Consider the following 25903-nt stretch of genomic DNA (forward strand, 5'->3'; position numbering starts at 1 on the left):
GGCTCAGCAAAGCCAGCCAAACCGCCACGCAGGTAGGCTAAGCCTGGCCCCGCCCACTCAGCGCTCTCCTAGAGTCGACACGCCTCTACCTCAGGAGATTTGTGTTGAGTGATATTTTTTACACTCTGTTTATTTAAGAAAAACTTGCATTTGAATTGCACTGAAAGGAAGACAATTCCTTATTTTTTATTGTTTTTCCAAATGACAATTCTATTAAAAAAAAAGAAACAAAGAACTAGAAAAGATGTCTAGTGAGGGGAGAATTTTTATTTTATTTTTTTTATATTTTTTTATTTTATATTTAAACTTTGTTTTGTTACTGTTCCATTGTTTCTAAACAAAAAATGTTGATTGTGATACTAAAGTATTTTGTTATCACTTACTATGTTTGGTGAAATTATATCCTAGGTTTTTGGATCATTTGGATCTATAAAGCTTAAATATTAAAAAGTATCGGTATCAGTATCGATATCGGCAATACTGGCCCTGCGTTTACTTGGTATCGGATCGATACCAAAATTCCCGGTATCGCCCACCTCTACCGCATATTAATGACTGCTCCCTGATGCTCGCAAGAGGGAGAGAAAGCCGCTCCGTGTGCATATTCATAAAGTACATGCAAAACAGAGAGGTTTCTGATTGGCCTGTTCAGGATAGTCTGTGAATCAACCAATCAGTTTTTAGTGTGGGTGGACAGTGTTTAACTCCAGGTCCAGGGGTACCTTTTTGTAATTTTTGCAACTTGGGAAGTCTGTATAAATGATAATGATAATGTCCAGACAGAGTCGAGATGAGTACAGTGTAATCACTGTTGGATGAAATCTCATTGTTCTTTTCTGCAGTGCAACTGGATGAGTAGGTTTCTGAATGTGCTCCACTGTCTGTCCAGTACATTGTGGAGGTAGTGTGCTGTGTTGTCCAGAAGTGTAGTGAATGTATGTACTGTCCAGCAGACTGCTGTCAAGAAGACATCTACATGTATGGCATTTGGCTGACCCTCTTATCCAGACCGACTTACAAGGTTGTTCATACTACACAGTTGGGCCAATGTAGTGTTAGGAGTTTAGCCCAAGGACTTTTATTAATGTATCACTATAGTCACCCAGACCTGACATTAAACCCCAGTCTCCCACTTGATGTGTAGGCCTACAAACAGGCAGGGGTGTTATCCAGTGCACCACATCAACCGCCAAGACCGCACTGGCAACCATAGTTAGGTAGAAGATTGCCAGCATCTTGCCTGCGCTTCCTCAAAAATGTAGATGGCAGAGATCTGATGAACTGTATAATAAGCTTTTGGTGCAGAGGGTGATGAGTGCTACTGACCAGGAGCTCAGACTGTCATTCTCCAAGCTGCACAAACTGGACTGTTGACTAAATTATACTGCAATAATGCTTACATTTTTATCTGTTGCATATGAATTATTTGTTAAATATGTTCTTTTTTCAGAGATTTGTACACTGTATGGACAAAAGTATCACAGCACATTTTATGCCATCCCATTTATCAATAGGATTTAATATAGAGTTGCTCTGTGTCTGATTTTTTGTTGATTCATCGAGAAGAACATTTGTGAGATCAGACAGAAATGTTGGACAGTCTTTAGTCCAGTTAATCCCTAAGGTGTTTGATAAGGTTGAGGTCAGATTTAGTGTTAATTGTTTTTACTTATTTTGTTTGTATTACACAACTCAAAAAGGTGAGAATCTGGTATCATTCCATACATGAAAAATAAATTTTACACCGAATTATTGGCACCATGTCAAATTGTCTGAAATAATTGTTAAAATGTTTCTGTTATGTGCTGCTTTACCAGCTGCTGTACATGTGTGCCAAGGGGGTGTTGTTAATATGTGACCATTTTTGAAATTTTAAAACACAATTATTAAACTACAAAAAATAACTCTCAACACCAATGTCTCTTTTTTATTATTTATCATTGCCACCAAAAAGTAAAAGAGGTTCAGATATAGAATGTATGAACCAAAAGTACACATATTCCATGTTTTCATAGATTGAAAAAGAAAAACAGCAGAAAAATGCATTGATTTATCATTTATTATTTAATTCAGGTAGACACATCAGTTCAGTTTACAGTGCATACTTATGTAAAAATTGTATAAGGTTAATGCAATGTTTAAAATATTTGGGGGGAAAAAACAAAGTTAGGTTAATGGGAGAGACCTTTGTAATTTATGAATATGAAACTTGCTTTTAACATAAGTAAAATAATCTGAACGATATTTTAATAAATATATTATGCATGTCTATCCAGAACAATTGTTTTTGTTTTATACTCCACAAAATAAAAAACAGGTATCATTTATTTAATGTAAATTAAATCTTTCTTAATCACATTCCACTTAATACTTTCTGTACTGTACACATGTGTGGACATCATATTTTGGGTTTTCTAGACCACAAGACTAAATTTTGCTCTACAATGGCCTGGTGTCCTCTTATGAGGCCATTATACTGGCACCTAGTGGTGGTGGCAGAAGAGTTTAACACTCTACGGTTTCAATTTTATTCAGAAATTTAAATAAACAGTAAATACAGTAAATGTTTATGTTTTTTACTTTGTTATATCCGTTTTGAAGCTGCACTTCAAATGAGCCATACTGCTCAAAGGGGCATGATTGTTGTTTCTACTTTTGTTTTGCTCTCATTTAAAAATGCTGCTGTGTTCAGGCACAAAATAAATGTTTTGCACATCATTACTGATTGCGACTTCATTGTGTTCTATTGAAATATAAAACTAAAGTCCTTATATGTGGACATCATTTTTCTCAGAAACAACATCATGTAAAAATATAATCCTATGTTTTTAAACTAATATAAAATGCATGCCATGCAAGAGTTTGGGTCTTAGAAGGTTAAGAGCCACTGTATTATGTACAGCTTTCTGTCATGTTTTGGCAGAAGAGCGTTGGCGTTGCCCATGCGGGCGTGGTCATGATTTCAGCCAATGGGCATTAGAGCACGCGCCCACTCCACTCACCTGGGAAATTCCTGAAGACGAGTTTCACCACAGTTTAAGAAGACAGCGGCCGCAGAGCGGTGAGCTCTCCGCTTTCTCCCACCACAAAACCAGAGACGAAGGAGGAAGGAGGAGCTTCTCCACACACCGCATTCTCTCCACAGCGCGAGGTCAGTTCCTCCACCCTCTCCACACAACTTTCTCCACAGTTCCCCACAAAGAGGGGTTCTGACCCGTGGCTCGAGAAGCCATGTACACGACGGAGCGCAGGCGCATGAGCCTGCACGAAGTCAAGCGCAGAGACCCGGTCCGAGTTTCCGCTGGAAGTTTATGGCAGGACCCCCTGGCTCTCGAGCTGAGCGCTACCAGTAAGAGCTCGGTGTCCCCCCGCAGCCGAAGCCGAGCCCTGTCCGTGGTGTACATCGCCGTGGAGGACGCCTCCGTGGCGCAGACCGAGGAGAACCTGTCCCTGCGCTGCCTGAGAGAAGCCTGCGCAGACTCACACGCGCTCCTGCACACGCTCCCCTTCGCCTGCATAGCGCTGGGCACCTCGGATACACTGGATAGTTTCTACAACGCAGGCAAGTGCAGACATGCTGGAGCTTCCTGGGAACCTTTGTCCCTGTTAAGTCCTTCAGTTCTGTTCTGTAGAAAATATACTGAAAGTCTCTTCACTCAGTGTCTAATTAATGTTGTGTGTTCCAGATGTGGCAGTTGTTGAAATGAGTGACTCTTTCCGGCAGCCCTCACTCTTCTATCACCTCGGAGTGAGAGAGAGTTTTAGCATGACCAACAACATAATACTGTACTGCAACAAGCAAGAGAACGACCTTCAAGTGCTTAAGGTGGGCGCTTTAAAACTCTCTTGGTCCTGTGCCTGAACTGACATGCATCAGAGTTTCAACATTCGTTTTAAATAAAGCACCTGCTCTGAATGTGTGCATGCTCTGCCAATGACTGTGACACTGACTTGGGTTTAAATTCATGTTACAGTGCAATTCTGGCTCAGAGATGTTGTTGTTTTTACTTTTATGTTTTTACAAAAGCCTAGGATCATATACAGCTCTGGAAAAAATGAGACCACTTAAACGTGATGAGTTTCTTTGATTCTACCAAATAAAAATAAAAAAACTCCAGAAAATAATTAAGAGGAAGATGGATGATCACAAGCCATCAAACCAAGCTGAACTGCTTAAGTTTATGCACCAGGAGTGGCATAAAGGTATCCAAAAGCAGTGTGTAAGACTGGTGGAGGAGAACATGCCAAGATGCATAAAACTGTGATTACTTTATGATTATGAACTTGTTTTCTTTGCATTATTTGAGATCTCAAAGCTTTCATGACTTTCATGACTTCCCTCACATTTGTCACATCACAGACGGCAGAGTTGGACACACTATGCTTGGTTAATTAACTACTGATAAATGTCAAAGTGAACAAAAATGATAAAGTAATTCTAGAGAATAATATAGTATTCAGCTCTCTCTCCCTAACAGTTAAGGCTAGACAACAACAATGTTAGTTAGCATTAGATTTAAGTTTTATTATAATTTGTTATTCACCGCATTGTCTTTTTATTTTTTTTTTCCTGAAAGGATCATTTCTCTTATTTTTCACACAAGCCACTTGCAACAGGGGTAAGTGGCATCAGGCCGGTCCCTTTTAGGGAGGTCAGGTCTCTCCTACTGTCATTGTACAACACTACTGCTGTTGTTTAAAGATTGGCAGCCCTTGGGGGCCCTCACACGGGACCCAAGCATTTATACCATTGTGCAGATGCTCTTATCTATAGCAACAGAAGTGCTTTAGTGAATGTCATAAAACATTCCAAATCTAAAGCTACCTCTAGGTACAGAAACTGCCAAGTTCAAAGTCAGAATGAATAGAAACAAAAGAGAAACACTACTTGACAGGAAGACACAAACAATAGCCTATGAGCAGTCTATAATAACCGCAGGATCTCGCTCCTGTTAAAATGGGTCTTGAAGACAGAACTCAGTAAATGCATTTTCTTGAAGACAGCAACTGACTCTGCTGTTTTATCACCTTTGTTCTAGGACAAAAAAGGCCTAAATGCTTGTCTTTAATACATCTTGAAAGATTGTGTGCCAAGTTATACTTGAAGCTTGAAGTTCTTTAGATGCTTAGTGACAAATGCTTTTTTGTTATAGGTTTGTTTTTATGTACATGCATTTTAATATTACCCAATTTTCTAGACAGTTTGGAAGGCTGAAGACCAGGACATGCCTTCTCCAAAGTCAGCCACTGTCTCTTTTTGAACTGCCACTGATGCAGCATCACTTGGCAGCCAGCTCTGATACAACATTTAACAGACTGTTACCAACATAACACTAGGAGTGAAGTGGGGAGGAATTGCCATCAACCCACCCATTAGACAACAGTTTTTTTTAACTCTGAGGTGGTCAGCTACAAACAATAAGCCAGTATAGAGAATACTGTAAAGAACTGACATGGCTGTATTTAGGAAAATAAGTCATAGTGGTCTGTTTTGGGTCAGTTGTGAAAGCATGAGAGAGTTGCATTTGTCAAGCATTGGCTGTGGGTTGGAAAAGCCCCTGTATGCTCTTCCTAAAATTCTCTAGATGTTACACAGGAACAATTTGCATTACTTACCGGTAATTGCAACATTAAGTGAGAATGATAACAGTTTTTTTGTGCTTCACTATTTAAAGAGACCAGAGAATTTTAGGAAAGATGACAAGATAGTGGACCTGTAGTTTAGGAATGTGCAGAAGTTTAGTCTTGTTGAGACTGAGCTTCAGGTGACAGACTGACATATATGACATGTTTTCAAAGAGATCTCGTTGAGTTAAGTAAAAACCTGTTTTTATTCAAAAACAATGGATTGATTTACTTGATTGTGTTCCAACAGGAGCAGTGTGGGAGTTATACCTTCATCCCATACATGGTGTCACCTCAAGGAAAAGTGTTTGCTTGTGATGCAAATTTAATGCGAGGGATCAAGGAGCTGCTGCAGCCGAACTTTGTTATTGAACCGCTGCTGACCCCTTTAGTGGACTGTTTGGTAAAGCTGCTGGAAAACGTACATATTAATGCAAGGTTAGTAGTTGTCCATGTGCACTCGTGCTTGTTCATTTATCTGGTGACACAAAAATCAGTGTGTACATGAATGTGGATTTGGAATAAAAAAATTGTAAGTATGTAAATTTTAAAAAAGTAAAAATATGTCACTTTTTTGAGTATGTAAAAAGGTTACCTACCAGTTTATTTATGTTAACTACCTCTTCTTGATAAGAAAAACATGTTAGATAAAAATATGTCAGATATCGAGGTTAGCAAAAATCATAAGGTCATGACCATGTATTATATGATAAGCTGATAATGTAATTTACAGTTGAATAAACTCTGCAAGTTTTAGCTAAATGACTGCATAAGGTTTACTTTTGGTGCACATCCTTGTACGAAACCAAACCAAACTAGGGGGAAATGCTGTAAGTTTACACAGATGTGAGCTAAAACTATTTTGCACATGTCTTACATTATTGTACAGCATTAAGCTTGGGCTTTTTCCTCTGCAGTGAATATTTCCATGAGTCAATTCGGCGTGAAATCCGTGTGGCACGGGAGCGCTTCAGTGGGCAAGCCCTGAGTCAAGAGCTTGGCCGAATCCAGAAGCGTCTGGACACTGTGGAACTTTTTAGCCCTGATGTTGTCATGAGCCTTCTGCTGTCCTACCGTGATATTCAGGTTATTATTTAAAACATAGTTTGTAATGTGTGGACAATACACTGCTAATTACATTTTCAATTGCTGACACTTTGCCAGCAATAAATCAGTTGAGATTCTTACCACGTTGACATATGTCATGTTATAATGTAATGAATGCATTTTGTGTACACATCCTCACTGTCGGTTAGACATGTATTTGCTTGTGCATGCACTGGCACCTATTTGCACACCTGGATTTGTTGCTATGATTAAAAAAAGATTTATGAACTAATTTAGTAAACTGATCTTGTTCATTCATTTAGTTCTGTTATCTTGTTATCAAAGTGGCAAATATGTCACTCTGTGACACTATGACCCATGCTTGTAAAACATGTAAATAATTAAATGTAATTTAATCCTTTGCTTCACTACAGGACTACGAGTCTATAATTAATCTGGTGGAAACCCTGAATAACCTGCCCATGTGCATGGTGGCAGCACAGCCAAACATCAAATTTCAGTACATATTTGCTCTGAACAGGTAACCTCTTTCTATTGACTGATTAAATAAAGTTACAGTCATGCTGTATGACATGCTGTACAGTCATACATCTTTACTGGTATTGAAAGGTGTGTTTTGGAGCTTTATAGTGTTTTGTAGCTTTACAATGTAGTGTATATTTATATACTTTCTTATACAAATGTGGTTATTGTAAATAATCCTATTTGCTGTGACTAACCTTTCCAGGAGGAATCACGCTGGTGACCGTGCCAAAGCCTTATCAGCTATTCTGCCCGTAGTTGAGTCAGGAGACCAGGTGGCATCAGACGTGTACTGCCTCTGTGGACGCATTTATAAAGACATGTTTTTGAGCTCCGGGTTTACTGACACACACAGCCGTGACCAGGCCTGCTACTGGTGAGACATAACACTCCTGTATAACTCACTTTCCCGGTCATATCCTCTTGTTCTAACTCGTACAGCAATTAGTTTTAATGACACATTCAACAAGGTCAAATCATAAGACTTCATGCTTCTTTATAGTATATTGTCCTTTATTTTACATACACCCAACCCACTGACCAAAGGCTTTTGACTTGTAAAGATGTGACATGGTACAGTGTAGCAGCCACTTTGGAAGATCATGGTGTTGTTGATACTTATAAAACTGGAGAGCAGCACATCACAACCAGATACTCTAGTTGTTGGCATGTGAGTTGCTATGAGATCGTGGCTGTTTATTTTTTTTGTGCTGTGCTTGTGGGAATCGAAACATATCAAAAGCTGATCCAAACTGACTGGTTCAGCAGAACTATGCAGCACACTGACATTCTGCCTATTCTGCCTTAAAAGAGAACAGTTTTATTTTAGTTTAAGAAATATACAAAATATGTGTATGGATGTATGGTGTAAAAAAAAGAAGGCATGTCATTTTTGGACACGCGTTAATTATTTTATGGATCATGACATTTTGAGACTATGTAAAATACAGCATGCCGTTTTAAATTATCTTAAAAATGATCTAAAATAGAAAAATGTGTCCTGAAGTCCTAAAGTGATCATGTGTTTCAGCTAAATGAGCCATGCTGGCAGGGTGACTGTCATTATACCTTTTAACCTATTGTTCATAAGCCTGTAGAGTCAGTTCTTGTTTTGTAAATCTTTCTCAAAGCATAATCAGTCTTTCAATGTTGTTAAAGAAGGTGACTTGCGACCTGCTAGCAAACTCTCAAGTTTTTCTCCTGATGTTTATAATGCGGGCAGGCTGTATTTTATCCTTTTGTAAATGAGCACATTTACAGAGAAGGTAAATCTCCTGTAAAAGATAAAAGCACTGTAAAACCTCAAGCACGTCATGATTACAAAATAAATGGACTGTTGTAATGGCTTCTGTATAATGAGGAACTGAGTCAGTGACTAAGTGACTTTAGCTGTGCTGTGACTGTAAACGTGAAATGCAGAAAGGGGCGTAAGGAGGTCAGTGCTGATAGACATTTTATAGGTTCTGTTGGTACTGAAGCTGATGCTGCTCATGTTAGATTACCTGTCTAACTTGATTTATATACTGAAATATATTACTAATTTCTATAGTGGTCAGTACATTTTTTCAGCAGAGCTGTGCTTTCAAACTGTTTTAATGCATTTTTTCCCAGGTATGGTAAGGCCTTTGAGATGGAACCTGCTCTCCACTCAGGCATCAACAATGTTGTCCTTCTCATGGCTGCGGGCCATGAATTTGATACCTCTATTGAGCTGCGCAAGATTGGTATGTTTGTGTCATTCTAACCTACACACCAATACATATACATATGCCCTATATATGCAGGAAAACAATGCCAGTTTTGGTTGAATTGTTGCTGTTTCCCTTTATCTGCACTTTGGTAATGTTATATTGTAAGTCTTCTCATACACTCATGTATTCTCTATTCACGCATCACATAGCTCTTAGACATGCAGATTTTCTTGTTTGCCTAATACAGGGGTGGTAAACTGCATGAATGGTGTTTCTCAGGTAAAACTAATGCTATAATTGGGCTGGCTTATCAGACTTCTCGTTTTTGTGGTCTTTGTTTTGTTGACTGAGTAAGGCGTCACACTAAGCAGTCTGCTTGGGCGGAAAGGCAGCCTGGAGAAGATGCAGGACTACTGGGATGTTGGCTTTTACCTCGGGGCTGGGATTCTGGCCAATGAGCACAAGAAGGTCATAGAGGCCTCTGAAAAACTCTACCGACTTAATGCCCCAATGTGGTGAGTGTTCCAGTTGATGTTCAGTTTGTATTTATTACACATTACGCTCTTCTGGGATGTAAACATTTTAGTTTGGACGTTAGCCCTTATTCATCAATGTTATGTAGTAATCAGAACAGATTTAAGCACTTTGAATTGTTATTTACCCTTAATAAAAAAAAAACTTTTCTCTTTGCAACAGTAACATCAGGACCTACAATTTTCCCTTATATTTTAACTAAATAACCTTCTTAAGCATGTTTTTAAAAACGTTTTACTCGAATTTTCACACATGTGGACCAAATGTGTATGTACAGGAAAGCCTTTATTTATTTAAGACTTGTGTGAGTTTGCTTTACTTGGACTTGTTTTTTCAGTATAAACTTTGTTTTAGGTATCTGGGTTCTGTCATGGAGACGTATATACTATACAAGCAATTTGCCAAACCCCCAGAAGTAAGGCACCCCAAGCAGGACATGGTGGACTTTTGGATGGAGTTAATGGTTCAAGCATGCAAGCCTACTGTTTCCACCGCCCGCTGCCCTGTAAGTGCTACATTAGAGAATAATGGTCAGAAACCTGCATTCTGTGAATTTATGCTTTAGGCACTTTCTTTGGACTAGTCAGACTTTTCTTTAGCTCATTGTTTTTTCACAGGTGTGCACACTCTTTAGTGCACTTTACTAATGTGCCTGTTTTGCATTTTAATTGTTGACAAACATTTATATTTTTCTTGCATGACAAACTAAGAAACAAATGAAGAAACATATTAGTAAAATATGTTGCACTTTGGTACATGGACTGAAGAACTTATTTTTAATAGGAGAGAAAGAGCTAGCTGACTAATTATTTACTGACTGGGTATTAAGGATTTATTTAAGAATTATTATAAAGGAGTAGATACGAAGGAATTAATTTTTTGTCCTTTATGTAACATTGTTATTTTTGTTGGTAAGATCACATATAGGTTAGTGAATGTTAAATAGATAAATAGGTTGTTTACGACCTATCTGACAACAACTGTGTAAGTAATTTGGTGCTTTTTAGATATTACAACATCATGTAAATGCAGACTTTGTTGTGTATATTTTAGCAAAGAAACTAGATTTGAAAATTGCCTCAAGCTATATTCTATAGCAGGTAAAAAAATTTCCTAAATCCAACTTGACACAGATTTGGTACTTGCATGACAGTGTAGACAGCAAAAAAAACAAATTGAATTTTATTCCAGTTTTACCTACTTTTCATGAGCCATGTTTATAGGTCTCATTCGAAATTTAAACAAACTTAGTTAGCCTTTCAACTTAGTCTTTATATACAGTGTGTATCTCTGTATCTCTATCTTTGTTAGCATTCTTGGAAGCAGGTTTTGTTTGATGGTTTTTCATAGTTAAACACAGAAACTCACTATGTTTACTCTTTACTGTAAACTGAATTGCGTGAGGTTGTTTTAGTCTTCACTTCTATTTGTCCTCAAGCAAGTTTTATAGGAGCCCATTAATCATACACAGAGAGAAAAGACTGCAGTGTGTTGGAGGAACACATCAGATAGAGGGATCTTGTGTGCATGTGTGTGAGTTCAGCATGTGATCTCTTCAAAGTACTGTCAAATATAAGAAAGAAGGATTTGGATAATAAATCAGATTTGTGCTACTTTAACCCACTGGGTTAATGTAGTCTTAGTTCCAAATAGGTGTGCACATATATTGTCTTTCTGATGAAATCTGTAAAAAAAAAAAAAAAAAAAAAAACTTTATGCTTTTTATTTATATTGCAATATATAGCAGAAAACCAGGTCAGTTTTTCTAGTATCATACAGTCCTGATTTCCTGCTGCTCAAGAATATTAGTTAATTTAAAATGCCTTTACCAATTATTTTAGCGTTTGGAGTCTGACCCTTGCCTGACTAATCAGTGTTTTTGCAGAATATCTTTGTGTTATTTGGCTAAACTAGACATAATTAGACTATGACTTAAATTAATTGTGGGTCGTTAACCACTGCCATTGCATTAGCGTGTATTGGCCTCATTAATTAGTAGTTTCTCTAACATTTGTGGTTCCAGGTCCTGATCTTAGAGCCCACCAAAGTGTTCCAGCCCACTATAGTGAGCGTGAATGAGGAGGATCAAAGCCGCACAGTGCAACTAAAACATGTTAACCCACTGAAGGTATATATCATAATGTTTTTGGTCTGCTCCTGCCTGCTCTTATCTTAATACTCTCTATGTTTTACACTGTGGTCTCACATACTGAGATGGCTGAATGGCTCGGCTGAATGGCTCTGGTGAAGTTACTGCTGGGCATTGTTCCCATATGTTCCTGAATTATTAATGTGCCGCTTATCTATTAAATGATAGGAAGGATAGCCTGAGTCCGTGTGTAGTGCTTGTTCATAGAGGCTGCCAGGCTTCTGGTTTCACAGCACTGTAATTTGATGCATCGGTGTGAAGTTTACACACTGCTGTTTGCTGAGGCTGAACCGGGATTGTGACTGAAGATTGTTGACTTAAACACTTTTTTTTAAAACAGGGCCATGTAGGTTTAGATTTTTAAAAACTGCATTTTGTGTTTACTTGTGTTGTCTTTGACTAATATTTAAATTTGACAAACATGCAAAAAAATAAGACCTCATTAAAGGGGCAAACACTTTTTACACCACTGTAGCTTGCAGCCAGAGATTTTTCATTTCAGTCATGTTCTTACAACAGGAATTGGAAAGGTTGATTCTGCCTATCTTGCTTGTAAAGGAGGATGGACCTATGTAAATTCTTTGGGGCATTTTCTGCTCTATTCACATTAACTGTTTAATGTACTGTACAACTGCTTTGGACATTTGCCCTCACATGCACAGCTACTCAATGTAATGTATAATTTCAGAAATTCTGATTTGTGGAATATCCCCTCGGTTTTCCCTCATCTATTAAGGTTTAGTGGGTGTAGTTGAGTTAAGAAATGATGGAACTTTGCAGAAGACAAGAAAAATCCAAGATATGATTTAAAAGCTTTCATCATCATAAGTGTTTTTATGGTTGCCACATTTGATTTTTTTTTTTAAATGATGGCAGAGCATGACCCCTTTTCATCCACCTCTCTAGTCACTTTACCTAGATTTGATTATTGGCTGTTTTCTCTTGTTTCCACAAAAAATTAATCACTGATTTAAAATTTAATCACTGATTTAAAATTTAATAACTATATATTTTTTGTTGATTTACCCCTAATAGTCATGTTTGTTTTGCCTCATTTAGAAAGGTCTCCATAAATGGACTTTCCCTGCATCTGCAATTCGTGGAGTGAGGTATGTACAGTAAAAGTCAACACATCTTTATTTTTCTTCTTCTATCTCCTTCTCTCATTGTGCTAAGAGGAGATGGCAATCAGGATTATGCAGAAGTGTTTTCCAGTTGGTTGCTAGGCTTTTTCCTGATTTCAGAGCCATTTTCTGTGCTATTTTTAAAACTTCCTCATTTTGGGCATGCCAATGCTGTATTAGCTGCAGCATTTTTTGCTGCAGGTCGAAGGCACTGTGTACTTTCCCCTTGTTTTCACCCCATTATCTAAACTTCAGACCAGTGGGCGATTTGTTTTCAGAGTATATGTTTGCAGCACAAATCACTTGCTGGATTTAGCAGCATGCAACGACAGATCATATCTGATCAGCGCATTTAGTAAAACAGGGCTGAGTCACTATTCTTATCCAGCAGTTTTTTTTAGCTCTTAGACTGCAAAGCAATCTGTATTGGAATCAATGTGTTTGTATCCTTTTTGACATTTTAGAAAGCATTACTTATCATGCATACTGAACAATATAATTTAATTGCATTTAATAAAAAAAAAAACACCGGAACTATTTTTAAATGGAAATACAAGAAAGAGAATGTATGTGCTTGCTGTACACTAGTATATATCCTACAGCACCTTCTCTACACATCTGTAGAATGATCTCACACCTCTTTCATTTTGGTTGGCCATGTCATACTCTCAGTCAGTAGTCATAAAGAAAAACACGCAAAAACGAATAAGCTAGAATGTGGTTAAAATATACTAGCTTGTTATAATGTATACATGTAATACATATAATGTATACCTAATAACATTATTATGTTTTGCTTGGTGGAAATATTATAGCACTTACATTTGGCCTGTTTAATATTGTAAAAACAGACTTCACTGTCTCTGCACAACAGTGATGTTACAGTAGAGTGAGGGTGTGTAGCAACAAGTTAGATTTTTTTCCTCCCTCTGGTTGACACATATTTGGACTGACTTGAAAGCTTATAAAGTTTGTTGTATAAGTTGTAGATTACTGTTGTTTTAGTATTCACATATGTTCTGACATTGTATGCTAATTGTTGTGTAACATTGTATGCTAATTGTTGTTTTTTAGCATCTCGAAATTTGATGAGCGGAGCTGCTTCCTGTATGTCCTTTATAACTCTGATGATTTCCAGCTGTGCTTTCCCAGTGATCTGCACTGCAAAGGGTGGGTGACGCACACTCACCACACATTCAGATTACCAAATAAAAGGGTGTGGAAATTTGTAGTGACTTGTATGTTATAGCCAAGATAACAGCAGAGGGGTTATTTTTGTGCTTTTTATTTTTTAAAGCTACCAGCAGGCTACCTTTGCCCTTCATAGAATGGTTTCATCATTACTCATGTGTTCTGTCAGTTATGACGCTCTGGGAAAATTATTTTCATTTAGACCTATTTGTTTAGGATTTTAGATAATGACTATAAAATACCTGTTGCAGATTTGAACATGGCTCATGACTTATATCTGTGTGTGTGTATTTTTTTGTAATCCAGAATGATTATAAAAATAATACAGAAAGTGTTGTTGTGTACCACCTGCTGCTCATGTGAATATAACACTTTTTTTTAGGTTCTGTGAGCTGGTCAGCTCTCTGATAGGTCAGAATGATGCTACAGGGGATGACCCTGGCCCTGTCAGTGGAGGGGAGTTAGAGGTGACTGCATTTATCATGTGCCTCATTTTTTGTTTATTACAGCAGAGTAATACGTTAATCATTTGGCCAGTGTATTAGAATAATTTATATAACTTTTTTTTAGATCAACTTTTATTTCCAGCCATGAACATAAAGCACACATCTACATTTTTTTCAGACAGAATAATCATCTTATAATTTGACTTGTAATGATTTGCTGTTGGGAAATTAGCTTAGTGTGTTCCCTGCCAGATTGTTCTTTGTAATAAACTCTCATTAATTGTATCAGTCACTATCTGTGTTATAGAGTGTAAGCTTTGTTAGCTGCAGCTGGCTAATATAACATACATTTTATATATGCATGTTGATTGAAAAAACATGTTTTTTTTATTAATGCATACTTAATATGGGTGTCATACAGTTAGTTCAGAGCCTTAGGATGCCTTAATGCGGAGATAATTTATTAATTTAGATAATAAATGATTGTAGTATCATGCTAGTTCTCTTTAATTTCTCCCTGGGTTTCTCCTTCTTTCCTGTCTCTGCTTTCAAATCCTGCACTTGACATCACTGTCACAGTATCCTAGATGAAGCTCTTTCTTGAAAGGACACACTGAAAATGTGTCCAAGGGTGATACCTTGCACCATCAGAACACATATCATTGACGTGCAGTCTCTGATTTGTTTTCTCGGTTATTCTTTCAGTTCATGTATGAGAAAGGGGAGAATGGAGAGAAGGCAGTGCTGGGGAGAGGCACGTATGGAGTGGTGTATGCTGGGAGAGACCTGAGCAACCAAGTGCGCATTGCTATCAAGGAGATCCCAGAAAAGGATAGCACGTGAGTTTGCTTTGATTCTTTATCAAACTTTCTTCTCCTAGCACAAAGTTTACAATTTCTAGTCATGGATTTAGAGTTGGTTTATCTGGTATGGGAAGCGCTTCTCTGCTCTCCTGAGAACAGGTAATCCTAACAAATATATAAACAGAAAATTACATAAATTACATTGACATCTAAACATGGTCAAATTCATACAAATATCTACATTCTGTTAATCTGTTGCCTGGCCAAAAAAAGTCACACACTGTAATATTTTGTTGGACCACAGCACACATTCACTGTGGCATTGTGTTGATAAGCATCTGCAATGTCACAATATTTATTTAAATCCAGTGTTGCATACATTTAGGTACTGACCAACTGCAGGGGCCCCTAAACATTTGCTTAGTTAAATCCCGGTGATTACTTTTTTTGGCCAGGCAGTGCATTTTCATCTCAAGGGATGACATATTGGAGTTGCCTATGGTCTTTTGAAAATAACATTTGGCATGTGTGGGCCTCCTTTAAATACAATATAGTTTTTAGGCAAATAAAAGTATTTCAGACTATCAAAACATTCTGCAAAAAACTGTGAGGCAATTATAATTTAAGCTGTATAAATCAAAAAGAATTAACACATTCATCTTACATGTCTTATCTTCTACAGTTTATTCCTTGTGAATGTCTTGTTATTTTGATGCCTCTTCTAAGTAGCAAAGCACCTAGTCATGTCATTAGTTATTATCAAACCCTTCTTGAGCTAAATAAAGTGTATCAAAGCAGGAAAAGCATAAAACAGTACAATGCAGGCAGGGCTTCGGGGCTGTACTTTGTAAACACTGTTCTAACTAAAGTTCGGCTGATTTCATTGCGCTTACACAAGCTGATTCACAAAGTTTTCCCCCAAAGTTGTTTACCCTTTTCCGTTAAACTAAATGAAGCTTTCAGATTGCTGGATATATTTAGAGATCCCAAGGGCATAAAAGCATTCATCCTTGAGAGAGAATGATGCATGTTTATACATTTTCCATGCAGTGTTTATTAGCCTCTCGACATAAGATTAGTTCTGTCAACAAAAATGTCATAAAAATCTTGAAGCACACAACATAATTGTTGTGTAAATGATAATTGTTCATTTCCCTTAAGTGGCATTAAAGTAGAGATTTTATAAAATATCTGTCTTAATAACTTGCAGGTACTCTCAACCACTTCATGAAGAGATAGCCTTACACAAGAGGCTGAAACACCGCAACATTGTTCAGTACCTGGGATCGGTCAGTGAGGGTGGCTTCATCAAGATTTTCATGGAGGAGGTGCCAGGAGGTATGCCATTGCTTTATTGCATTACATCTCTCTTTAACCCCGCCCCATTTGTTCAGCTGTACAAGCAATCTTTGATCTTTTACAGCTGAAAATGTGTATGTGGAGGGATGTGTGGTAGACTACTATTGCTTTTGGATGAATGCTCTTTATCCACCCAGGCAACACCAGTGAAAGATTGCCTGATTTGATGATGCAAATGCGTGCTATAGTTATCTAACTGTGCCAAAAGAACATTGAAGAACGTGGTTACATTGTCTCCACAGGAAGTTTGTCCTCACTCTTAAGGTCACAGTGGGGTCCTCTGAAAGATAATGAGCCCACTATCGTCTTCTACACCAAGCAGATTCTGGAAGGACTGAAATACCTACATGATAATCAGATAGTTCACAGAGATATTAAGGTATGGCTCCTTTTCATACTTCCTAGCCATAATAAAGCTGCATAAACAGTTTTAATTGTTATTATTGCTTTACGTCCCAACAGGGTGACAATGTCCTGATTAACACATACAGTGGTGTACTCAAGATATCAGACTTTGGAACATCTAAAAGACTAGCAGGAATCAACCCATGCACAGAGACCTTCACAGGTGAACTTTGTACTAAAGTGACTTTATTAACACTTATGTGCTTCTCACGCTCACTGATTTCTGGATTTTTGTGTACTTTATGAGGTGTCAGCTCAGCTGCTGTTTCTCTTGGACAAACTTACTTACACACTCACACCTCATTTGACATCTGCCTGGTGTGTGTGTGTGTCTGTATGGCAGGATTATGTGATTACAGTCAACACATTCAGGAACCTCTTTCTCTTTCTTTCTGTATAACTCTTGCTTTCTGTTTCTCTTAGTGTCTGGAATTATTTCGTAAAATGCCACATGCTAATGCCAAAAAACGTGTATTGGTATACATGCTAAAAGTCATAGAACAGCAGTATATAAACTGGTCTCAGGTAATGATCACACATAGTAATGGCCACACATCTATAAGTTGTGAGGTGTTATCTTGTAAATGAGACTAATAACTGGCCTGTGTGCTTATGACAATGATATGCAATTATATGGCCAAAGTCTTGGAACATTACATAATACTAATTCCTGTACCATTACTTGGGTATGTTAACGTATAGACCACATGTTTTTTGTGATTATTTTTATAACTGGTTGGTGTGTGTTTGTGTGTAAAGGTACACTGCAGTACATGGCGCCAGAGATTATAGACCAAGGCCCACGAGGATACGGAAAGCCAGCAGATATCTGGTCTTTAGGCTGTACGATCATTGAGATGGCCACAGGGAAACCCCCTTTCCATGAACTTGGAAGTCCGCAGGCTGCAATGTTTAAGGTACGTAGGTCTTAATTCATTTTCTTTTTATGATTAACTGTAAAGAATTATAATTATTATGTTGGAGATGCTCATATCAGGATAACTAAACCTGTCTTGTGCATTTATTGCAGGTGGGCATGTTTAAGATCCACCCCAATGTGCCAGAGTCCATGTCGGAGGAGGCCAAAGCTTGCTTAATGTGCTGCTTCGAGTCTAACCCAGACAAGAGAGCCACAGCCTCTGAGCTGTTGAAGAATGCCTTCCTTAGGGGCAGTCCCAGGAAAAGGATCAGGCTCATGCCAGAATCAACTGGGCCTGAGCCCATCACAGCTGGTGAAGTAGCAGGCCTTATTGATGCTACAGCACAGTTAACTCTGTTGTTTGTATAACATAGGCTTTCTCACTAACCATTAACAGGAATGATTATATGCAAGTTTAAGACTAATGTAAACTAATTTGATTGTATTGTTTGTAGGAGAGTACCAGAGGAGCATGTCTGTGCCTATAGTTGTGCAGGACATGGACAACACCAGGACTGACCTGTCCAGCTCTCTTGACCTGAGGAGAAGCATGACCCGTGTCAAAGAAAGTAACATCTCAGAGAGTCCTCCCAGTAGCAATGGCTTCTTAGGGTGAGTGCCAGCAATCTGTTTTTCACACACTTAACCTGACAGCATTGTACACAAGCAGTAGAGAGTACAATTAAAGTGATGGGTCGTGTGTGTGTTTATATGTATAAGTCTTTACATTTTGTGTTTGTATGTGCACCAGTGTGCCAGAGGAGCCTCAAACCGACATGGCGAGTCCTGCTGTGTCAGGAGAGAACCTAGGTCTGTTCCTGCTGAGGAAGGACAGTGAGAGGAGAGACACTCTGCACAGGGTGCTTACAGACCACATCAGCCATGTAGTGGCACACATACAGGAATCACTGCCACAGGTATAATTATACTCCATCAAGCCAGACGTCATGGGATAGCAGTATGTATACTGACCATAAAATGTTATTTTAATGATTAGTTTGGTATTGGCCACATCTGTATAAGTTGGCCAGCAAGTTTGTGGCAAGGCAACGTGAATCATTTGCGTTTGAGCAAGGCCTGATAGTGAGTGCCAGGCTAGAAATGTCCATGCAAATGAACATGTGACTTTAGCAGAAACCATATCCACATTCAATATAAACGTATCCAACACATTTCCTGCAGGTCAGTGCAGAGTTCTTTAGCTTTCACTGGACAAAAATGCTTGTTCTTGTCTAATGACTTCCGTGAGTATCTCAGTGCATGCATATGTAGCATTATTGTCTGTGCGTTGTGCAGTATTGAATGCATTGCCTTAAGTTCTGTTTGTCTTGTCTAAATGTTCTAAACTATTCCTTCCTGCAGACAGAAGAACCATCTATTACCTCAGAGCATATCAAGCAATTGATTGGCTGTCTACGAGAGAACATCAGATCTCCAGACAGGAAACAGCTGACCAACAGACTTCTAAAACTGCGCTCAAGCCTACACTCTGATGCAGTGCCTCTTAGCAGCCTGCAGGCGGCTCTCTTCAGCTTTCAGGATGCTGTATGTGGTACAGTTTGTGTAATGAGCGCTGTGTGCAAGATGTAAATATGTGATAAAGTGCAACGAAAACTGTACGTTTGCTGAATGCTTAAAATGCTAAAAGTTTTTTAAAAAGCTATTGTAGGCTGTTTTGGCAGTTTTGTACATAATCCTTAAGCTTTTTAGTTAAAATGTATTATAGTGGAGACTAGAACTATAAACATCTTAAATAAAATGTAAAAAAAAACAAAAAAACAATAATACATCAAATGTAGCATGTACTTGTTTGAAACTGTCCAACTGTCCCCAGACAAATTTTGTTTATTTAATCATTTTATAAATTTACATGGTCCCTTGTAGGTGAAGAAGGTGCTGCGACAGAGGCAGGTGAAGCCTCATTGGATGTTTGCTCTGGATAACCTGCTCAGACAAGCTGTGCATGATGCTATTACTGTCCTCCTGCCAGGTATACTCCAACCACAGTCTCCAAGCCGACTTAATGTTTACTATCTATCAGCCTTTTTTTGTCATCTTCACACCCCTCTGTTGTATTTCTTAGAGCTAAAGCTGCAACTGCAGTCATCGTTCGAGGTGGAGGAGGGATCTCCTGAATCAGAAAAACCCAGAAAGGGCAGCCAGGACCCAGCTGTAGAGTCCCCAAAGGATAAGCACTCATCCCAGTACCCGGAACAGCAGAGAGTGGAGGCCAAAAGTCCCAGTCTGTCCAATGGCCTCCTCAGCAGCTGCAGCCCCCTTGCACAGGAATTTACACAGTTATGCCAGGAGACTAGAAGGTATTTTGAGTTGGTGCACAACACTCATAAAGAGAAAATATATATAACAAAGAAATTAATAAATAGCATGAATTAATAGAAAAGTCATAAAGGTAAACTTGCTGTCATGCTACATTAAAAAGGGTAGCTTGTAATGCATCATTGCAAGCTCTGTTCTATTTCTAGAGTTGTATTTATATTGTGTTTTTAAATCTACCATTTACTAGGAAATTAAAGCAGGGCTTCCCAGTGGCACCATTTGATTTGGCTGAACAGAAAGCTTTTCTGACACTTCCTGCCCCCATACAAGAAAAGACAGTTTTTGTACTATATGTAACTCATTTGGTTCTTGTGTGCCTTTTAATTTTAATTGTTTAACAAAAAATATTATTAATAATGACATAATCCTATGATTATTAACAGGCGTCTACATTAACTTGTTTATAGGTATTGTTTAATTTTGCCTGTGGCAAAACCTTTACCTGTCCTAAATATAGCACAAAAAGTTATGTGGCCCACTCCAAACATGTATCAACCATATTAATTGTAAACCAAATACAGTACATCATCATTAAAGCATATTGAATTGATTAATCAGCTTAAATTGCTTCAGGATTTATCCATAATGAATAAAACTCATATAATAATATAGAAAGTGTACTCTTCACTTAACTTCAGTCCACTACTCACAACTGTAAATAATGACCTCCAACGCTGGATGAACCTCCCACTATCCCTTTCTGGCAGAATATCCACTATCAAAATGACAGTTTTACCAAAAATAAACTACCTCTTCTCAATGATCCCCATCCAACCCCCACCTACCTGGTTCAGAACTTTAGACTCAATCATCTCCAAATTTTACTGGAAAAACAAATCACCTAGAATTAAGTTAACAACATTACAAAAACATAGAACTCAGGGAGGACTCGAAGCACCTAATTTTCAACAATACTTCTCTGCAAATCAATTAAAGTATATAATTAAATGGATAAAACCAAATCATACAGATGAAACATGGAAAGAGATAGAACAAGCAATGAGTAATGAAATACAAATCTCAGACTTACCATTTATCAGCACAACACTCAAACGCCACCCCTGTTTCAAAAACCCAATGATAGCATCAACTCTTACAGCTTGGTGGAAGCTGCACAAGAGCACTAACACCCCACTCACACCCACCAAATACTCACCCATATGGCACAACCCTGACTTCCCTGCCACTAACAAAACATCAAAATTACACAAATGGAAAGAAAAAGGTATTACACACTTAGATCACATCCTTATGAACAATAACCTGGCAACAATGGCACACCTAAAACAGAAATACGGCATTGAGAGCAATCAATTTCTAGAATACCTACAACTTAGATCAGTACTAAACTCAAGAATTAAGAATAAAGTAACGCTAGAATTATCTCCACCATTCTCAGAATTTCTCAATATATCCCCATCAAACAAAACCCTATCTAAAATTTACAGGTTTTTATCTCAGTTAGATCAAACAATCTCTGTACCAACAACGAAATGGGAAGAAGATCTCCTAATTACTCTCACTGCTGATTTCTGGACTAACATTCTTAAAAACACATTTAACATGACTAACAATACTAACCTCCACCTTATACAATATAAAGTTATCCACAGAGTTCACTACACTAGACAAAAACTACATAAAATGGGATTAGTAGACTCTGAAATCTGTACACACTGTTCATTAAACACCGCAGACAATTACATGCACTCTCTATGGTACTGTCCACCTGTCAAACACTTCTGCCAATTGATTGTAAACCACCTAACGCCACTATTGAAACAGCCCACCCCCCCATCCCCATCACTCTGTCTGCTAGGAGACACTTCAAACACAAATCTAAACCAGGAGGAAACCAGGGCACTTTTGGTGGCGCTAACCATCGCCAAAAAAACCATCCTAACAAACTGGAAATCAAGAGGAAACATCACAATCAATCACTGGGAAAACTAAAGAACATATAGAAATGGAACAAATATCAGCATCTACTAAAAACAGAACTCAAGAACACATGAACACATGGACAGCACTAAACAACCTTTTACATCAGTGACTTCATCAGCTCTCACACACAGATCACTCATACTCCACTAACACACACAGATCACTCATACACCACTAACACAGCCATTTTGAACAATAACCATCCCGTAAATCTAAAACCTATACCCGAATGTTCCTGTACCCTCTCACACACACAATCACACACACAGGGCAGATACTATCTCTCTACTATCTCTCTCTCTCTCTCTCTCTCTAACTATTTTCTCTTCTCTCTATCTAATCCCACATAACATCAAACAAGGGAAATATATATATATATGTATGTGTATATATCTTCATTATCTATTTCTCTATTCTTTCTTTTCTGTAAATATTTACATTTTTTTTTCCTTCTCTCTCTTTCCCTCTCCTGTTTCTCTTATGGTTTACAAATTGTTTTGTTTGCTTCAATAATAATAATAATTATTATTATTATTATTATTATTATTACTACATTTTTTTTTCTCTTCCTCATCCTACCCCCTTTTTTCTTAATTTAGTTTTTATTTTTGATTCCATTTTTTTTTCTTTATTATTTATATATTTTTTTCTTGTCTTCTTGTCACAATGCTCACACTACCTAAAACTTTGTATAAACTTTTAATAAACAATAAAGTAAAATTGGTCCTCCGAAGAGGGGGGGTGGTGGCGGACAAAAAAAAAAAAAAAAAAAGAAAGTGTACTCTTCCTCATATTCTTATATTAAGAGACAATAGGTAACACTCCATTAATACCCAAGAAATTTGATTATATAATAGAAAAGTCCACCAGCTATCTTTTGATGTGAATCAGGCACAGATGTGTCATTAACAGCTCAATTTTGTTGTAAATGGTTTGTATTAGCAGACTTTCCCTAAATAGTTGTTCTCAATAATGGAACAGTTCTTACAGTACTCCAAAAAACAGCCAGAAGGGGGCAGTGTCTGTATATAATGAGGTCATGCATGAACCCTAAAGCATTGCTTTATTTTTGTTTTCTAGGTTGCTTACTCAGCTGAGCGAAAAGGAGAAAGAGTACCAGGAGCTTCTGAGGAACTCTATGCAGAGTAAACAGAAGGAGATAGAGGCCCTAAAGGTCAAGGTTCCACCCGAGAACAGTGGTAACCTCATTTGTGTTTTGTCTATACTGTCTGAAGTAATTTCTTCCCGTAGTCTTCATTCTTTTGTTTATTTGCTATTTTTCCATTCAGGCTTTTAAAATGCTGCATAATGTGGATGCCAGATTTGTCTTTGTGTGTCAGATTAAGCTCCTGCTTGAGTCAGCTGAAGGGTGTGACAGGTGTGGTGTGATCACCCTCACTTGCTGATGCATGTCTACAGTACTGACTTATACAGCTGCGGGAAAAGTTTGGGGTTTTGCCATAATCATTAGACAGTCACACCTAGTCTGTGTCCAAGCTAAACTCGCAGAGCTTTGCGTTTTCTTTCCTCAGTTGTTGAAACAGGCCTGTGACACTGGTGGGTGTGAAGCATAAAGGAATGAGTACTTAGTTTAATTTAAAAGGGAAGGCTCTATCTAAATGATCAGAGCTTGGATATAGATGATTTCTGTCTTTAATTTGATTAACAGGGGTCAGCAGAAAACACATCATGTTGTTTATGAGAAGATGACTGGGATTACATGTTGTGTTGTATTATTTTTAACTTACAGGTAATAAGCTTGTGTTCCAGAATCCTCAGACGCTGCCCATGCTGCGCTGGCTGAGGGCAGTACCAGTGGATGAGCACACAATAAATACAGTGAGTGCGCATGTATTGCTGACATATGGTCTACATACAGAGATTTTAACAGGGCTTTTATGACTTATTATTACTATGCGATGGTAAATTGTTATGTCTTGTTCTGTAGCTTGTGGCTCATGGGTTCACCTTGGACAGCTTGGTTCATATGGCCTGCAAAGATGACCTGAGATACTGTGGCATAAAGTAAGCATGCGTTCACCATATATTATATCATTTTGCAACATACAACTGGCCAGAATATAAAAATATAAAATATATATATATATATATATATATATGTTATTATATTAACATAATATTATAATAATTATTCTTATTGTAGCCCTATAATATGCCAAAGAAATTATTGTTATTGTCAGAGGTGTATAATAACAGTAGAGCTACTGGTACCTAACTAAATTCTGTATCTGTATCTACTGAAGTATTGTTTTATTTCTCCCACTTCTACTTTTACTACCCTACATATTTTATATTTTTTTATGTGCTGCATTGTTACTCATTACAATTATTGAAAATGTTAAGAATCATTCCAAACCCACATTATCACTAGTCTTTTACCAAAAGAATAAGCTGCTTCTGTTTTGCCTTTTACTCTGAGAACTTTCCACTGCTTTCTGTACTAAGTACACAACACAGTACTGTACTTGTTACTTTCAGTACTTGAGTAAACAAACTACCTAAAATACTTAAGTACAAAAACATTTTAAATACTTTAGTACTTCCACTTAAGTGTGGAGCTTAAAGGAGTTAAGGAGTATACCATCTAGTGGATTATTGCTTTATTCAATCATTGCATATAAGGACAATAATGGACAATGATGTTAATACTCTTTATTATCTTAAACCTTTTTTACAGAGGTGGGATGCTGTGTCGTATATGGAGAGCCATCTCCATGCAGAGGACGTCTCACCTGAGCTCGGTGTCGGAGGAAAGTGAAGAAACCATACTGTAACAGCACCAGAACACAAAACTGATCATATGAGCTCAATGAGCTTACAATATTTATGCCTTTTTGTCTGGCACACCTATTTATTTTTTTTGGGAGGTAAGATTAACTGAAATGGTGTATGTAAATGTATTTTTAACAGAAATAATAAGCTATGCATTTTCAATACAGTTTTAAAAGTATTAAAGTTTGCTCTTGTCAGTGTGAGTATATACAGTAAATTCTATAATTAAAGTAAATATAGTAAAGTTTTCTAATTTTGAGAAACATTTGTGTGATAGAAATCATGCCTACACATGGTTTTTATTTGAATAGTGATGTCTTTTAAAATATTTGTGGAAAAATCGTTTTGATTGGGGGTATTTAGAATGAACATTCTGAACAGATGCACAAAAGTAGCCTTTCCAAAAAAAAAAAACACAAAATGCAGCAGCTTATATTCTTCGGAACTACAGATGATATGAGTGGCGTTATATAAAAAGCTCTTATTCTTCGGAGAGGAGCCTATACAAAATGAGAATGTAGATGTCAGTATCTTTGTAACCTTAATTCCCTCTATTCATTAAAACACACACACACACACACACTTTACCATTACTTTAAGCGTGTGCAGCTTATTCTGAAGTTGATTGTATAATTAGTTCCACAAAATCTCTACACTGTGGTTAATGAGGTCAGCTTAAAGCCATGGTCTCATTTGTGAGTAGTCAAATTCTGCCAGGTAAAGGAAAAAAATGACCTGTCATACAGAGCATTTAAGCATAATCTTTTTCCAACTGATATCTTACTTTTGCTGAATACACTTTGAATAGTGGAAAGGAGTAAAAAAAAGAAAAAGTTCTTATTGATGAGATCTATATCATTTTCATTTAAAATAAAAAAAGAACAAAGCCTTGATCACAGTCTAAATGTACTACTGGCCATGTTTATGTGAATACATTGTTGTGATCTGATAAACGGCCTTTCATTTTCTTTGCAGAGCACTTTAAGTAACAGA

The 25903-nt window shown here is 37.5% G+C and overlaps 1 protein-coding gene across 1 annotated transcript; it reads left to right on the top strand.

Annotated features, from left to right (window-relative positions):
* Window positions 1-3024: 3024 nt before the first annotated feature.
* On the top strand, window positions 3025-25093 carry si:ch211-1i11.3 (mitogen-activated protein kinase kinase kinase 5). The gene is made up of 28 exons (XM_007249642.4): window positions 3025-3562; window positions 3687-3826; window positions 5876-6063; window positions 6543-6711; window positions 7107-7213; window positions 7421-7591; window positions 8827-8939; window positions 9262-9421; window positions 9795-9945; window positions 11464-11568; window positions 12649-12698; window positions 13788-13883; window positions 14287-14371; window positions 15056-15189; window positions 16364-16491; window positions 16755-16891; window positions 16975-17080; window positions 17677-17834; window positions 17948-18149; window positions 18292-18448; window positions 18588-18753; window positions 19199-19381; window positions 19721-19826; window positions 19920-20154; window positions 23198-23316; window positions 23868-23956; window positions 24066-24142; window positions 24816-25093. Exons 1-28 carry the CDS (start codon window positions 3232-3234, stop codon window positions 24910-24912), a joined length of 3960 nt encoding a protein of 1319 aa, XP_007249704.3. The 5' UTR covers window positions 3025-3231; the 3' UTR covers window positions 24913-25093.
* Window positions 25094-25903: the final 810 nt, after the last annotated feature.

The sequence above is a fragment of the Astyanax mexicanus genome, chromosome 6, assembly GCF_023375975.1.
Source record: "Astyanax mexicanus isolate ESR-SI-001 chromosome 6, AstMex3_surface, whole genome shotgun sequence".
Taxonomy (NCBI): domain Eukaryota; kingdom Metazoa; phylum Chordata; class Actinopteri; order Characiformes; family Acestrorhamphidae; genus Astyanax; species Astyanax mexicanus.